Below are 16,874 nucleotides of genomic sequence, written 5' to 3'. Positions count from 1 at the left end.
AGTATAGACTTCTGCGCCGTTGAAATTTTGTTTTAGAATTAAAGCTCGAGAAATAAACTAAGTGATATTCATTCAATAATTTTCAAAAGATGATATTTTTCAAAACATTCTAAGTGAAAATTTTTGTAAAGTCAAATGAAACTCAAATTAATATTAAAAAAAAAACACTAAAGTAGACGTCGTGTCCTATCGGTGCAGACCTCTGAAATAGAGTTAGCATAAAATGTGGGATGCCCGCAAGATTTTGTGTGATTTTGAGGAAATAATCCGGTTTTGATAGCTTCGACCGAATGATGAGACAGCGTCGTGCCAGCATGGCAAACGAGTTTTAGTCTACTGCCGTTTATAATTTTTCCAGCAGAAATCAAATACTCTAAATCGAAATGTGACCCTTGATGGTGTTAATAAACGGTTCGATGGAAGGGAAATAATAAATTAATTCCTAATCAGAATCAATCAAAATAGCCCTACAAATGGTACCCACTCGTACGCGATAAAGCATCTTAATTTGAGGAGGATTTCGATTGACTAATTTAATGTGACCGGTGACATTCTGCCGATAGAGTAATATCGCCGCAAACGCCCGACCCAGAGCGTCCATCAATCAGAACGCCTTTTCGAGCAAAATGTCCTGCTTGGGGTGAGCGATCATTTGGCAGATGTGTGTGCATAGCTAATGATGAAGTGATGCTAGAAATTTTGCTCGAATAACGAATTTTATCCAGTTGAAATCTTTTAAGTTTTAAAAAATTTAAAAAGGCACAGGAAAAAGTTTTTTCTGTGGAAAAGTAATCAAAGCATATATCATTGTTTTATCTAAACAGAAACACTTAAAAAATTACAATATTATTGTAGAATCCAGACCAAGAATCACAATCTATTATAATCTTGAATCTTGAATCTTGAATTTGAATCTTGAATCATGAATCTTGAATCTTGAAACATGAATCTGTTTCGGAACTTTTGTACAAAATATGTGGAAACTGAAATCTGCAATTTAAAATTCAGATTTCAGATTTCAAATTAAGATTTCAGATTTCATATTCAAATTTCAGATCCAGATAGAGATATCAGATTAAGATATCAGATTCCAGATTTAAGATTGTGATTTCGAATTTCAGATTCTGATTTCAGATTGAAATTTCAGATTGAGATATTAAATTCAGTTTTGGCAAATGTGGTTCCATTTACTTGATTAGTTTTTGAGCTATGCAAAAAATGTACGGGGGACCCATACTTCCATATTTCCCCCCATTTTTGAAGGGAGAGCAAGAGTCTTGTGCATTGTGAATGAACTGCTAATCCCAAACACCATTCTGTTGGTCCTTGCACAAAATTGATGGCCTCGATCAATCACGGAGTAGCAACCATTGGCGAGGTAGAACTAGTTCTGCTTAGCCACGCCAGCGATCATGGAATTTGAAATGGGTAAGTTAAGCAAAACCTAATAAAGTATATTATACTGAAGGTTTATTTTGAGATTGAGGATGAATAATCAGATGTTTACAGCATTTCAAGTTTAATAATTTTAGGGGGATATGAGTAGTCAACCAAGCTAAGCTAAGCTAAGCTGTACAAAAAATGTACGGGGGACCTCCTTTCCTCTTTGTATCTCTATTGGTAAGATAAAGGGGTCGCAAAAATCACAGAATGATTAGTTGTACCCAAATATCCTTTCATGCCAAATTTGGTTCGATTTGGACGATTAGTTCTCGAGTTATGGAAAAAAATAAGGAGACCTCCTCTCCCCTTCCTTCCTTCTCGCCAGAAGGAGGGAAGGGTACCAAACCATCTTAGAAAAATTCTTCGTATCCAAATACACTAGCATGCCTAATTTGGTTTCTCTTGGATGATCAGTTCTCGAATTATAAAGACATGTTACTTTTGTTTGGGAAACCCCTACACATTCAAAAAATTAATGAAATTTGTGAAAACATTTTTTTTATATATTTTTCAGTATAAATCAGAAACAACCATTTTAACACGTTTGTCGTCACGCTCATTTTGGTAGTTTTATTAGCCGGGCCCAAAAAAAAATCTGGGAGCTAGAAAGAAAAGAGGGGGATTCCAAGATTTGTAACGTGTGGCTAAACTCGAAGGCTAACTTAAGTAAGAGAGCGTCACATGCTTCTTGATGTGACGGGGCCTCCCAGGAAATACACCCGTCACCCGAATATGCCATGGCGACGAACGTGTTAAAAGGAGAACTGCAGCTGGAGATTATTGAGTGAAACTTGATCTTTAAATTTGTATTTTAAAATCTGAATTTTTACTGTGTTTTTGTAAGTTACACGAGTTCATTAAGTATGCCTAAGGGTACGAACACAGTGAGCGCGAAGCGAACTGCGAAGCGAAATATTCATTCACCGGATGAATTTCGCAAGTTCGTTTTTGAAGGCCGACCACAGTGCACACGAATTGCGAAGCGGTTCAACACTGAAAAAAATACTTAGGATTTTGGCAAAAATTAATCACACATGAAAAAATCTTTGCAAATTAATTTGCAGAATCAAAACTGTGAGCGAGGGATACGTACCGCGCAAAAAAAACAATCCGCGTTAATTCCGAAAAACCACGTTAAAAAACCTGGCGATTACCAGGACCGCATGGATTATGAAAAAAGTTATCTTAAGAACATGAATACTCGGTGCCTGGACTTTATGAGGACGTCGGAGAATAGATTTTTGACGCCCAAATCCAAGATGGCGGCTTCAGCCTAACATCAAAATGCTTTAAATGACTGAAAATCGCATAAAACACCCATAACGTGGGTATTAGGTAAAAGGAATCAATTAGTAGAAGTCGAATTTTGCAGTCTGACGCTATGAAACGCCATCTTAAGATCCAATACGGCGGCTTCCGCTCAACTTAAAAATATTTGAAATGACTGAAAATCGTATGAAAAAAAAATCTACCAAAACTATGACAAAAATTTAACATAATTGTGTAAAAAATTTACAATATTATGACTACAAAAATTACGAAACGCCGACAAAACTTTAAGAAAAATATGGAAAAAGTAATAAAAATATTACAAAAATATGAGATAAATATACCAAAACTTTGATGAATTTGACATTAAAATGGCAAAGCCCTGACCAAAATATAAAACAAATCTAACAAAAGTTAATAAAAATTGACTAAATAATGACGAAAAAGCTCAAGCCTATAGATTTGTCTATATTTTGTCATTTTTTCGTCATATTTGCCATATATTTGTAACATATTCTTCATTACATTTTCGGATTCTTGTCATTTTTTGTTAAACTTTTGTAATTTTACTGTCATATATGTTATCATTTCGTCATTTTTTTACATATATTTTAAAGTATTTTGTTATATTTTTATCGCATACTTCATAATTTTGTCAGATTTTTGTCATATTTTTTTCAGAACTTTCCATTTGTGTTATTTTTTCAATTTTATGTCAAAGTTTTGCCATATTTTACCCCATCTGTAATAATTTTTTTATAGTTTTATATATGTTTGACAGATTTTTGTGATTTTATTGTAAATTTTTTGTTATAATTTTTTTTATTTTGGTAAATTTGTTTTCAAATATTTGTCCTAAATGATATTAGTTCTGTCAGGTTATTTTATTGTCAAATTTTGATTATAATTTTGTCAAACATTTTTTCACATTTGTAATAGTTTTGCTATTTTTTTTCATATTTTTGTCTTATTGTGTAATATTTTTCATATTTTGGGCATAATTTTTTACCATATTTGTCGTGTTTTATTTAAAGTTTTGTCATAGTTCTTTCAAATTTTTGTCATTTGTCAAATTTTAGTAATAGTTATTCATATTTTTGCCACAGTTTTTTTATGTTTTTGTCAATATTACTTTATTTTTATAACACTTATTGTCATATTTTTGGTTATTTCTTTCAGTGCTTTTTTACAGTTTTCTCAAATGTTTTGTTAAATTTTTGTCAGTCATTTTCGTCTACTTTTTGATCCCTTTTACTCATTACTTATATTGTGGATGGATCATGCGATTTTTAGTTATTTACAGCATTTTGAATAGAGCAGAAACACCCATCTTTTATTTCAAGATGGCGTCGGACAGCCAAATTCGACTTCTACTTATTGAGCACTTTCATCCAATACCCATATTGTGGGAGTTTCATGTGTTTTTCAGTCACTTCCAGCATTTTAAAATTGAGTGGAAGGGGCCATATTGGATTTCAAGTTGGCGTCGGACAACGAATTCCAACTTCTATCCGTTCAGCCTCATCACCCTTTACACATATTGTGGGGCTTTCATGCCACCGGTCGTTTATTGCCAGTTAGAATTTGTTTCAATTAAAAAAAAATTACACCACGTTATTTGCGAAAATCCGTGCTAAAAACCGTGCATTTTCCATAATCAACACAGAAACGGAATAATAATTAATTAATAAACTTTTGAAAAAGGATTTTTTGAAAATTATCATTTGCGATAAAAATATCCGAGAGAATATTTTCAGTGTATGTCCGCATGAACTGGATGAATTCGCGGTTCTTCGCACGAAAATTTTCTTGCACTGTGGCCGGTCGATGTTTGTTGTCGACGTTGAGTGTTTCAATGAGAAGCGGTTTTTCGCGCGAATTAGAAATTCGCTTCGCACTTCGCTTCGCGCACACTGTGAACTCGACCTAAATGTATGTTTGTTTGATATGAATTCTCCACCCTCTCCCTCTTCCAAAGTGGGGAGAGGAACTTTCATAAAAACATTGTTATTATCTAAATAACGTCACATGCCACATTTGACTCCATTTGTTTGATAAGTTTTCGAGTTATGTCAAATAAAATATGAAAAAAAAACTTGTCTCCTTTTGTACTCCGGCCTGAAAAAAGGGAGGGCTCAAAATTATTCCTACGCTAACAACCTCTTTTATAAAAGAATGTTCCTTTTGATTGATAAATGCTCGATTTGTGCCAGAAAAAGTTGTACGAAAAACACCACCCCCCCTCCCACCCTTTCCCCCATCCTCCCCTACTTGAGCGCGGTAGGCGTTTCTAATAACCATACCTACTTTCTCATACCTTCTTTTCTTAGATAAGTTCTCGAGTTGTGCAAAAAATTGTATAGGCGCCTCCCTTCTCCCTTCCTATCTTCCCAAGGAAGAAAGTAGGGTCTCAAATAATCGTAGAAAATTTCCTCGAATTCCATTTGCATCATTTTTTCAGTTATGTAACAAAAAATTTTTAGGAGCCTCCCTTCCTCTCCTTATCTCCTCACTGGAAGCGTAAAGAAAGATTTAAAATATATTTTTCCCAACTACCAACCAATAAAAAAAACAAAACTAACAACTGAGGGAATATAATTTCTGCATATTTGGATCTAAGAGATGAAAAAGCTATGATCATTTAGTATCCGAACACTTTTTCGATCAAATGAATAGTTTTTAAAATACACACGTTTGTAGATGTCCGAATTCTAAATGATCATAGCCTTAGTGGAAAACTTATTCGTTTCGCAGATTTAAAATAAGTTAAAATCATACAATTTTCAAATTGCAATAACTTGTTTGCGAGCACTTTGGCGCACCTCATTTTTCGAGAAGTGACAGTTGTGATTATGATCTAAATACATGTAAAAAATGTCGGTGGGTTCTCATGGGTTCCTTGCCAATTTTTAACCGATCATCGTGAAAATTGGTATTTGAGAGGTTTTGGGCCGGAGATGGTTTCTATAATACTTACAAACCACTCTGACTTAAGGTAGAGGGGGGTTCCCATACAAAATTAATAAAAAAATTACACAATTCGAACAATTCTCAGAAACAACTGAACCGATCAACGTGAAACTTGGTGTGTAGCCGTTTTCAAGACTGGGAATGATTTTCAAAATACTTTCAAACCCCTCCAAATTCAAAAAGGAAGGGGGGGGGGCTCCTATACAAAATTAACAAAAAAAATACACAATTCGAACAATTTTTGCAAGTTACTGCACCGATCAACGTGAAATTTGATGTAAAGCCATTTTCAAGACCGGGAATGGTTTCTATAATACTTTTGAACCCCTCAAAATCCAAAAATGGGGGGAACCCATACAAAATTATCAAAAAATTTACCCAATTCGAACAAATTCCGTTAACTACTGAAACGATCAACGTGCAATTTGATGTGTAGCCATTTTCGAGACCGGTAAAGGTCTCTATAATGCTTACAAACCCCTCCAAATCCTTCGAAGAGGGGCTCCCATACAAAATTACCAGAAATTTTACACAATTCGAACGATTTTAGGAAACTTCTAAACCGATTAACGTGAAATTTTGTGTGTTACCGTTTTCGAGACCGAGAATGGTTTTTATAATAGTTTCAAACCCCTCTAAATCCAAAAAAGAAGCGAGAGACTCTCATACAGAACTAATAAAAAAAAATGACAGAATTTAAACAATTCTCAAGGATTATTGTTAAAAATTAATAAACGTAAGCGTTTTGACTTAATGAGGCAATTAATTGAATTTACAAAAATATTTTAACCAAAATGAATGATATATTGTATCGATAGACGCTTCCCATTTTAATAAAAGAAGACCCTCATATTCAATAAATGTAACATACATATTATTAACCAAAACAATGTCTTAGTGTTTTAGTGTTTAGTGTCTTAGTGTTATTGTAATGTAGATCCTTCCTATTTTTTTCTTAAGGGTGGTTTCTTCAACCTTCTAACTATAAAGTTTTGTTCAGACTCAAAACAATCTAGAAGCTTAAATGCCAGGAGAATAGTTAACTTTAAATAATGTTGAAATTTAATTCAAAAGGAAGTACCTATATTTTAATTATAATAATTTCAATGGACCTAATTTTTCCATGGAAAGGGTAGCAAAGCACATCGGGTCAGCAGGTGATTTAATTAAGTTGGTTAATTTTCTATACAAATTCACATATTTAAAGACCTTTTTCAAAGAAAACACCCGCATTTCTTGTAGAAAAGTCGAATTTTCAACCACCTTATGGAGAAAAATAGAACTAGTTTAAATCCATCAATAGATAGCTTAAATATAGTCGAGTAACTTTGTCGAAGACACCGATGAGCTACAACGAACCCTCTGGCCTGCAGTCAATTTTGACCGCAAATTGACTTCCATGAAGATATGAATTTGTTTCAGAATGAAATAGACATATTCTACACCTGGTGAAAAAAAAGTTTACTCAAATTAAATGTAAAAAATGTAATTCAATATCATTTAGGCGAAAGTTTTCATCTCCAAATATTGTAATTTCATTTGGAAATCAGGATGTAGGATGATGATAAATTTTTTACGCGCCAACAAGACGACTTAGAAACCGAAGTATATTTGCCTTCTATCATTATCGCACAGAATACGCAAAACCGAGCTAATCAACAGCTCCTTTTCAAATGCTAAAATTTTAGCAAAAAAGTGAACAAGTTCTTAAATTTTTGTTTATTTTAAAAGTTAGCCCCTAAGTCTTAAAAACGATATCTGAAAGAGAAAAAAAAAGTAATTGCACATCTAAATTCAGTGCCCCAAAATTGCTCAAAATTAGTTTTTAAATTTTTGGCACCTTGGAATAAGTGAATTTGATTAACTTGTGTAGTTTATTGAAATGTCCCTTCCACATTTGAAGATCGAGGTTTCCATACAAAAATTAATAAAAAAATATGACACCTCACTTTCATCCTGGAAGTAGAGCAAGAGACGTAAAAAATCTGTATATAAAGACCTTTTATTTTTAAAATGTTCCCTGCATGGTATATAATAAAGTTTTTTGCTTATGCATTTATTCAATGTATGAAATAACTCTTCCACTTTTGAAAAGAGAAGTGGACTTCTTTACAAAATAAATGAAAAATTCGACGATATTTTGACATTTCAAGCAAGTTTTGACATAAGGAGAAAATGTTTTGACTAGAAAGATATTTCACAATTTATATTTATTTCATTGAATCTTAAAGAGTAAAGAACATCAGGATTCATGTATACCAAAATTGAGCTGTTTAGTAAAGGCTTTCATTGAAAATCGAAAACCTTCAGACTTTACTGGCCACAATGCCGCAGCAGCACACCTGAGGAGCTCAAGCAGCCTGAAAACTATTAATGCAGAAAACCGATCAATAGATCAGAAAATTTCCGTTGAAAGTTAAGCTGCTGGAAGGATCATTTCACTGTGCCATCGCATCGCATCCGTTTGGTTTGATAATGGCCAAGAAAGATTAGACGGGGCAGCCGATTGATTCGTCGTCGTTTTTGTTTGACGCGATCGAGCGAGAAAAAAGAAGGGGCTTGTTCTTCTGCGGGAGAGCGGGGTGTTAGTTTGAGATCGCGCGCGGAAGGCAAACTAGAGAAGAAGCCGGACGGGCCAGGCTGCTAAGAATCGATCGACCCGGGCCAAAAAGCCACAACCCTCTCGTCTCGCACTCCTACTAGTTCGCGGCTTATCTATCGCGTTTTGGGGTGACCGCAGCAGCAGCCCCGGAATTCAAATCATTCAAAATCAAATAATCATTCAGCAAAACTTCTCGGCTGGGGCGTTGGGGTTGCTTGCTTGCCAGCTGAAGCTGAAGAGACGCGCCGTCGTCGTCGTCGTGAAATATCATCTTTTTCGGTAGGTAAATTAGCCAATAAGGCGACCAATAGTTGTTCTACGACGGCATTGGGACCTATATAAAAAGCGAAAGCATTATCTCATCTTCATTTCAGGTTGATTCTTCGTTCTAGCAACACGAGACAATGCGTGCTATTGTGGTAGGTGTTCTTGGGGCTTCTTGAAAACGGTTTAGAGATGAAATAGATCGAAGGGTTTCGTAACGTGTTGAAAAAGTGTGTGATCAAGGACTTGAGGCTCATAAAAATGAAGCCTGACTTTGTGGTTTTTTGAGTGATTATGTGACAAGTGTCCTCGAGTGAGATGATTTGTACGGATGAATGAGAACGATCAATCAGATCGTTACGGGGGATGGTTAAGTGTTTGCGGGAACTAATCAGAGTGATCTTGTTGTTCCACTTCCACAGCTGTTTTCCGCCTGTCTGGCGATCGCTTCGGCCGACATCGGACTGAAACTGCGTCAGGCTGCTGCCGCTTCCGGTGGTCTATCTAGCTACGATGTTGGCCAGGGATCCGTGTCGATCGATTACTCGCCGTCGAACTTTGACCAGGCCGTCGTAGGAGGTAGCTCAGGTGCCAGCAGTTTCTCAGGAGCCGGATCGTTCAGCGGAGCCTCGGTTGCCGCCAATGATGGTCAGTTCGAAGCCGGATATCAAGCTGGTTTGGCCGCTGCTGCTCGTGCTGGTGCTTCTGCTGGAGCTGCTGCTGGTGCCGGTGCCGCTGCTGGAGCTGGTGCCGGAGCTGGAGCTGGAGCTTTCGGAGGTTCCGCTTCCTTCGGATCCGCTGGAGCTTCATCGTTCGGAGGTGCCGATACCCGTGGATCATTCGGAGGATCTTTCGGAGGAGCTGGAGCTTTCGGAGGAGCAGGAGCCGGAGCAGGAGCTGGAGCTTCCGCTGGAGCTAGCGCAGCTGCCAAGGCTGGTGCTGGAGTCCGTTACATCGTCAAGCCTGAAATCGTGAAGAAACACTTCTACTACCACGTTGCCCCTGAAGCCGAGGCCGCCGCTGAAGCCGAAGCCCGCGTTGAAATCCAGCCCCAGACCCACTACAAGGTTCTGTTCATCAAGGCCCCGAGTGCCCAGGCCGAAGCCGCTGCCCGTGCCGCCGCTCGTACCCGCACCCAGGAGAAGACCATCGTCTACGTTTTGGTCAAGAACGCCGATGCCCAATCCGAATCTGCCGCCGATGCTGCCGTCGATACCTACAACTCTGCCAAGCCCGAGGTCTACTTCATCAAATACCAAGGAAAGGGAGCCGGTGCCAAGGCTGGAGCATCTGCCGGTGCCTCTGCTGGAGCTTCCGCTGGAGCTGGTGCTGGTGCCTTCGGTGGTGCTGGTGGATTCGCCGATGCTGGTGCTGCTGGTTTCGCTAATGCTGGTGCTGCCGGATTTGCCGATGCCGGAGCTGCTGGATTCGCTGATGCTGGAGCTGCTGGATTTGCTGATGCTGGTGCCAGTGCTTCAGCTGGTGCTGCTTCTTCCGCTTTCACTGGTGCTGGTTCCACCACCTTCGATGCCGTCCCAACCTTCCTAAGCGGTGGTGGATCTGCGGGATTCGGAGATCTGCGCTCCGGTGCCGTCGATGCCTCCTCGGCCGGTGATTCCGGAATCGATGGAACCGTTGTGAACAGCGCTGCCTTCGGTGGTTCCTCAACCGTTGGATCCGTCGACTTCTAAAAACCCCAAAAACCAAAACTACCCGCTACACGCTAAAGAAGATGGAACCCGATGAAAAACTGAACAACAAAAAATTGGGCTGGAGAACGATGCATAACATGAATAGGGAAAAAAACAATCTTAAGGATCAATAGAATAGGTTTATTTTTCTTTAGGATAAAAATCGAGAGCGAAACGCTTTGCTAGGGCACAAATCAGTATGAGAGAGAAACAAGAGTCATGTTCCAAAAACTAAAACATAAACGACTGCCATTAAACTTGTACAAAGTACAAGTGCTGCGCGGCCAGAAGCCAACTTTGTACCATTGCGAAAGGTTATGAGATTATACGAATGAAAAAAAAAAACAAATAATCAAACGGACAAATAAAATAAGACTTTATATGAAAACCAACACGGTCTCACATTTTAAATTTCCTTCAATATTCAGTTGAAATATAAAGTATATCTTCAATTGTTCTTCTGAAAGTAAAATCTTCCCCTACGTTTGTAAAAAAAAAATATTAATGACTTTTTTTATTCAGCACGGAATTTTTGCTCACGGTCAGGCTTTGGAGTTCTTTTAGTTCAATTTTCAAGCACCAATTGAGGTGAACGATTAACCTTTTTCGACACTCGAGAGAAGAATCAGTTTGCATAAATGTACATAAATTTAGGCGTAAAACGATTAAACGATTTTCGATGCTTTTACTCGAATCAATGAAAGGTAGGTATGTAGGGGAGAATGGGGATACTTGATTCCCTTTTCTTAGTTTCATCATATCTTTTTTGGAAAAATTTAGCAACTCGCAGTCTATTGCATTTTCTAACAGTGTGTAATTTCAAGCTTATATGCTCCAAAACGATAGATGAAATAGAAGCATTTTAAGTGAGATGATAAAAAAGGGATATTTTTTTAGGTTAAAGGAGACTTGATCCACAATTAAGGGTGTCTTGACCCTAGGCAAAAATCTAGTAAAATCCGAAGATAAAAGGTCCGTTGACTTATTTTGCCATATTAGTTCTCACAGTTTGTAAGTATCATACAAAGAGAATTCTAAAAGTTTGTCTAAAGTGATTGCATATTTTTAGGCGCAACTTTTTAGTTTTTTGATAAATACAGTATTTTGAGTACCTTCTATTTAACAGATAATTACTGGATAAACATTAGTTATTAGACAAATATTGGTAGATTCGTGATAACCAATGATCACGATCCATGCAGAAGACAAATACATCTTTTTGAACTCTAGGGATCAATTAAACCAATAACATAGATTTTGGAGAACTTTTTTCTTTAAAAAAATGAGAATGCCACAGTAAGCTTTGAAAATGTGTCATTATTAAGTTCATATTGTACTCTAACGATTGACATACTGGAATAAATATTTTCATTATAATTTTATCATGTGAAAAACGTTTTAAAGCGATAAAAAAATCTTCAAATCACATTTTGTTAAATTTTTCAAACAAAGTTCAATTACTCGAGATCTAAAATTTTAAAATTTGTTGAGATAACAGTATTGTTGTTTTGTTCTGTTTGGCACATTTTTCTAGTTTGTAAGACATATCGGTTTCCACATATAGCGAAGGAATCAAGTATCCCCAGGGATCAAGTATCCTCGTTCTCCCCTAAATATGAGGATGGCGGCAAAAATGGCCATGTCGAATTTCAAAACCCGACCATAGACATTTTGTAGATTGGTCCAAAATGCTGACCTTTGCGAAATTTCGACCCCATCGGACTTTGTTTAGGGGTACCTCAAAGGGCTCAAAGTTATGATTTTTTAAACTAAAAAATCATCAAAAGAAATTGAGAAAATCGGTATTTTAAATTTGATGCTAAATGATTTTAAAATCTCTAAAACGTCGAATTCTGATGTTGAACATTTTTGAGAAAATCGACTTTCTTAACATTTTGCACAGTGGTCCAGTAATGAAATTTAGCGGGAAACAATTTTTAGCTTCTTCCCTTGAAGTTTGATGCATTTGGTGTCTTAGACAAACTTTATTGAAGCTCTAAAAGAGTCATTTTTTCAACACATATTGCCTCATAACTTCAAAACAAAAACAAATTTTGATGATCTGTTTTCAGCAAAAGATGCGCATTATAATTATCTAAAATGTTGCTCAATAAATGATTTTGATAAGATATCACTGTGAAAAGATATCAAGCAAAAACTTAATTTTATAGGACCACCTTAGCTTCAAAAAATTTTCATAAAACTTTCAGTTCAAGAGATCAGATAGACACCAGACTTCGACAAAGTTTGATGACAAAATAACATTTCTCCTATAACATTTTTCCTTGAAAAATGCATACATAGAATATATTAAAAAACAGTGATACTAAGAGTATCTCATCATTCTTGTTTAAATTTTTTTATATTAAAAGGTATTCATTACTTTCGAAAATAAGTCCTATATGTGTTCAGTTTTTTTGAAGCTTTAAAAAATAAATGAAAGATCATGAAGGAATTCATTTGAAAGAAAAACTTGTTTGCGGTTCAAATTAGATTTTTTTCCACTTTATACATTCAGATTTTATTTTAAATCTTTGTTTTAGAAGTATCTACAATATACATAAATAACGTTAAACAACCAACCAATTAAATATACTTCCAGCTGAATTTTCCTGAACCTAAAAATTAAGTATAAGTTATTTTATCAACAATAAATTATTATTAATATTTTCATTCATTATTGAAATCCTTATTGAAATTTCATTTTAATGATAAATGACGTATTCAATTTCATTCCAAAAAACGTATCTGTGCTCATTTATGCAGATGTTATTTTGTTGATTTGTAGCAATATGTCGGAAAAGACTTCAATATAGTATCGATCGAATTATAACGTGGGCGAACAAGAATGGCTTTGTGGTAAACGCCAAAAAGAGCACCTTGCTGCACACATGACACGGCACATAGGGAAGGCATCGATTGGCAAAACTTAAAAAAATATTTGCTAACAGTATGGAGTTAAAAAAAGTAGAACAGCAAAAATCTTGGGTGTAGAAATCAACTCAAAAGGTAATTCAAGTAACCACACGAAGATGTTATTAAAAGAATGCTAAGTACGCATCCGTTTCCTAAAGATAATTACCTGTCTTGGAAACAGAGAAACCTTACTGAAAATTGGTTTCTCAACAGTCATGTCGAAGCTTTTTTACGGATGGGAGCTGTTTGAACCTGAAAATATGATGATGCTTAAAACTATTTATAATAAAATGCTCAGAATAATATCAGGCGCATTCTGCTCAACACCGATCGAAGCTCTTTATGTAGAAAACGGCGTAGCTCCATTCGAACATCTAGTTGCAGAAAATTGGGCTAGAAAGGCAATATGGATTGCCGCTAGAGCAAACAGTAGTGAAAACTATTTGATGAACAGAGCAAATCGATTATTATTAGAAACGATAAACGAATGTATCCCTCCAATTTATCCACTTCGTACCGAAACGACCAGAAACTGGAATGAAAACCCACCCAAAATTGACTGGGCAATAAAACACCAGTTTAAAACAGGCGGCAACAAGAGGTCAGCAGTCAATATGTTCGCCCACCTGAAAGCCACCAAATACCGATTCAGAAATGAATTAGATACCGACGGATCACTTGCAGATGGAAGGGATGGCTTTGGTATCTACAACCCTGAGGAAGAAAACATTTTCCGGAATCTTCCGGAAAATTTATCAATTTTCTCGGCAGAAGCAATTGCTATCGACGCAGCGATAGAACTAGCTAATTCTCCAACAGTAATATACACCGATTCGGCAAGTGTCCTAACTGCCCTAGAATCAGGAACGAAACACCCAATCATCCAAAACATATTGCACAAGAACAATCTGAAAAAATGTTACGATGGTCTGGATTCCAAGTCATGTAGGTATCTCTGGCAATGAAAAAGGATCGACTGGCGAATTTATTCAGAACTGGAGAAAGATACAATTCAAAAATTCCTAAAGCGGACGCGCTAAAATGGATTAGAAAAGAGTTGAAGAAAGGAAATGGCACCATCAACAAAACGTGAAACTGAAAGAAGTAAAAGCAACGACAGAAAAATGGAAGGATGTAAGCAGCAAAAGAGAACAGAAAGTCCTTTCCCGACTAAGGAATGTTATAAGTTAGTGGTGTTATAGAGTACCATTCTCTGGCCATATCGTCAAAACGAAGAAGAAGAAGAAGACTAAGGAATGGTCATACCTGGATAACGCACAAATATCTAATGGAAGGAGAAAATACACCAATATGCGAAACATGTGGTATCCAGCTGACGGTAAAACACATTTTACTTGAATGCCGGAAATACGACAACCATAGACGAAATCTACTACCCGAAGGCTAGTGAAGTAGACAATGTGCAACTCGAGACCCCATACACCCAACCTTCGGGTAGTGGTCATATCACCTCTTGTCTGCAACTCCGATTCTCTACCTCCCCGTGGTACTAGCTGGGGTGCGAGCAACCTTAGCGGAGATCGGGTACCCAACCCCGGTGGATGCTTTGGTCGCATGCAGAATGAGTTAGGGGGCTTCGTACGCGTCTGTTCTCCATGTTAGGGGCGGCGTGCGGAGTGCAACAACGTCCTGGTGGTGTTCGGGACCCAAAACGGCAACATCACGACGGTCCTCCTGCGAGATAGTGGGGTTAGCTGCGGGCCTTGCGAGCCTGTGACTACAAAAAAACATAAGCAACGAATAACGAACAACAAATTTCGGATGGAAATCGGCAAAGACCCACGCGACGAAAAGGGACTAGCGATTGGAAACTTGGAACATGGAACTGCCGATCTCTAAATTTTGTGGGCAGCACCCACGTGCTCTCCAACGAATTGAAGAGCCACAAATTCGACATCGTAGCGCTGCAGGAGGTATGCTGGAAGGGCTCCACGGTACGAACGTATCCAGATGGTCGTGCCATCTACCAGAGCTGCGGCAACACACACGAGCTTGGAACAGCTTTTATAGTGATGGGAAAGATGCAAAAGCGCGTGATCGGGTGGTGGCCGATCAACTCACGAATGTGCCGGTTGAGAATCAAGGGCCGGTTCTTCAACATCAGCATCATCAACGTGCACAGCCCTCACCTCGGAAGTACCGGTGACGACAAAGACGAATTCTACGCGCAGCTGGAGCGTGAATACGACCGTTGCCCAAAACATGATATCAAGATCGTCATCGGGGATTTTAATGCTCAGGTCGGCCAGGAGGAGGAATTTAAACCGACAATTGGAAGGTTCAGCGCGCACCAGCTGACCAACGAAAACGGCCTCAGACTCATTGATTTCGCCGCCTCCAAACGAATGGCCGTACGTAGTACCTTTTTTCAGCACCGCCTCCCACACAAGTACACCTGGAGATCACCGTACCAAACTCAATCACAGATCGACCACGTTTTGATCGACAGCCGGCACTTTTCGGACATCATCGACGTCAGATCCTGTCGGGGCGCCAACATCGAGTCGGACCATTATCTGGTGATGGTGAAGATGCGCCCAAAACTCTCCGTAGTGAACAACACGCGAAACCGGCGCCCGCCTCGGTTAAATATTGCGCGACTGAAGCAACCTGAGGTCGCGGCAGACTACGCGCAATCGGTCGAAGCAGCGCTGCCGGCAGAGGGCGAGCTTGACGAAGCCCCTCTCGAGGACTGTTGGGATACCATCAAAACAGCCATCAACAGTGCTGCGGAGAACGTCATCGGTTATGTGGAGCGATCTCGACGGAACGACTGGTTCGACAAGGAGTGTAGGAGGGTGATGGACGAAGAGAATGCCGCGCGGGCGGCAGTAGTGCAAAGAGGCACCCGTCGAAATGTGGAAAATCACCGACAGCGGAAGAGGCAGCGAGTTCGACTTTTCCAGGAGAAAAAGCGCCGCCTGGAGGAGGAGGAGCTCGAGGAGCTGGAGCAGCTGCATCGTTCCCAAGAAACACGAAAGTTCTATCAGAAACTCAACGCATCCCGCAAAGGCTTCGTGCCGCAAGCCGAAATGTGCCGGGATAAGGACGGGGGTATCCTGACGGACAATCGTGAGGTGATCAAAAGGTGGAAGCAGCACTTCGATGAACACCTGAACGGCGCACATGCAGGAGATCAAGACGGTGGGGGAAGGTACATCGCCGGCGTAGCCAACGACGAAGAGGAACCACTCCCAACGACGAGTGAAGTTAAGGAAGCCATTCGCCAGCTTAATAGAAACAAGTCGGCTGGGAAGGATTGCATCGCAGCTGAACTCATCAAAATGGGCCCGGACAGGTTGGCCGATTGCCTACACCGGTTGATAATCCGGATCTGGGACATAGAACAGCTACCGGAGGAGTGGAAGGAAGGGGTAATATGCCCCATCTACAAGAAGGGCGACAAATTGGACTGTGAGAACTACCGAGCGATCACTGTCCTTAATGCCGCCTACAAAGTGTTGTCTCGAATCCTACTCCGCCGCCTCACGCCACAAGCAAACAGATTCGTGGGAAGTCATCAGGCCGGCTTCATGGAGGGACGGTCTACGACGGACCAGATATTCACATTACGGCAAATCCTCCAAAAATGCCGTGAACACCAAGTCCCTACGCATCATCTATTCATCGACTTCAAAGCCGCATACGACACGATCGACCGTAACGAGCTATGGAAAATCATGGACGAGAACGGCTTT

At 38.9% G+C, this 16,874-nt stretch overlaps 2 protein-coding genes across 3 annotated transcripts in view; one reads left to right on the top strand and one right to left on the bottom strand.

Moving 5' to 3' along the window:
- The window catches only part of LOC129740565 (protein gone early), a 376,826-nt gene that overhangs the window by 58,027 nt on the left and 301,925 nt on the right, over nucleotides 1–16,874 (bottom strand). The gene's annotated exons all lie outside the window — the stretch shown is intronic.
- On the top strand, nucleotides 8,666–10,607 carry LOC129740567 (fibroin heavy chain-like). The gene is made up of 2 exons (XM_055732272.1): nucleotides 8,666–8,703; nucleotides 8,971–10,607. The coding sequence occupies exons 1-2, from the start codon at nucleotides 8,689–8,691 to the stop codon at nucleotides 10,237–10,239; spliced, it is 1,284 nt and encodes a 427-aa protein (XP_055588247.1). The 5' UTR covers nucleotides 8,666–8,688; the 3' UTR covers nucleotides 10,240–10,607.

This window comes from Uranotaenia lowii, chromosome 1, assembly GCF_029784155.1.
Source record: "Uranotaenia lowii strain MFRU-FL chromosome 1, ASM2978415v1, whole genome shotgun sequence".
NCBI lineage: Eukaryota > Metazoa > Arthropoda > Insecta > Diptera > Culicidae > Uranotaenia > Uranotaenia lowii.
The sequence above is the reverse complement of the archived record's forward strand: the minus strand, read 5'-3'. Positions and strand labels throughout refer to the sequence as shown.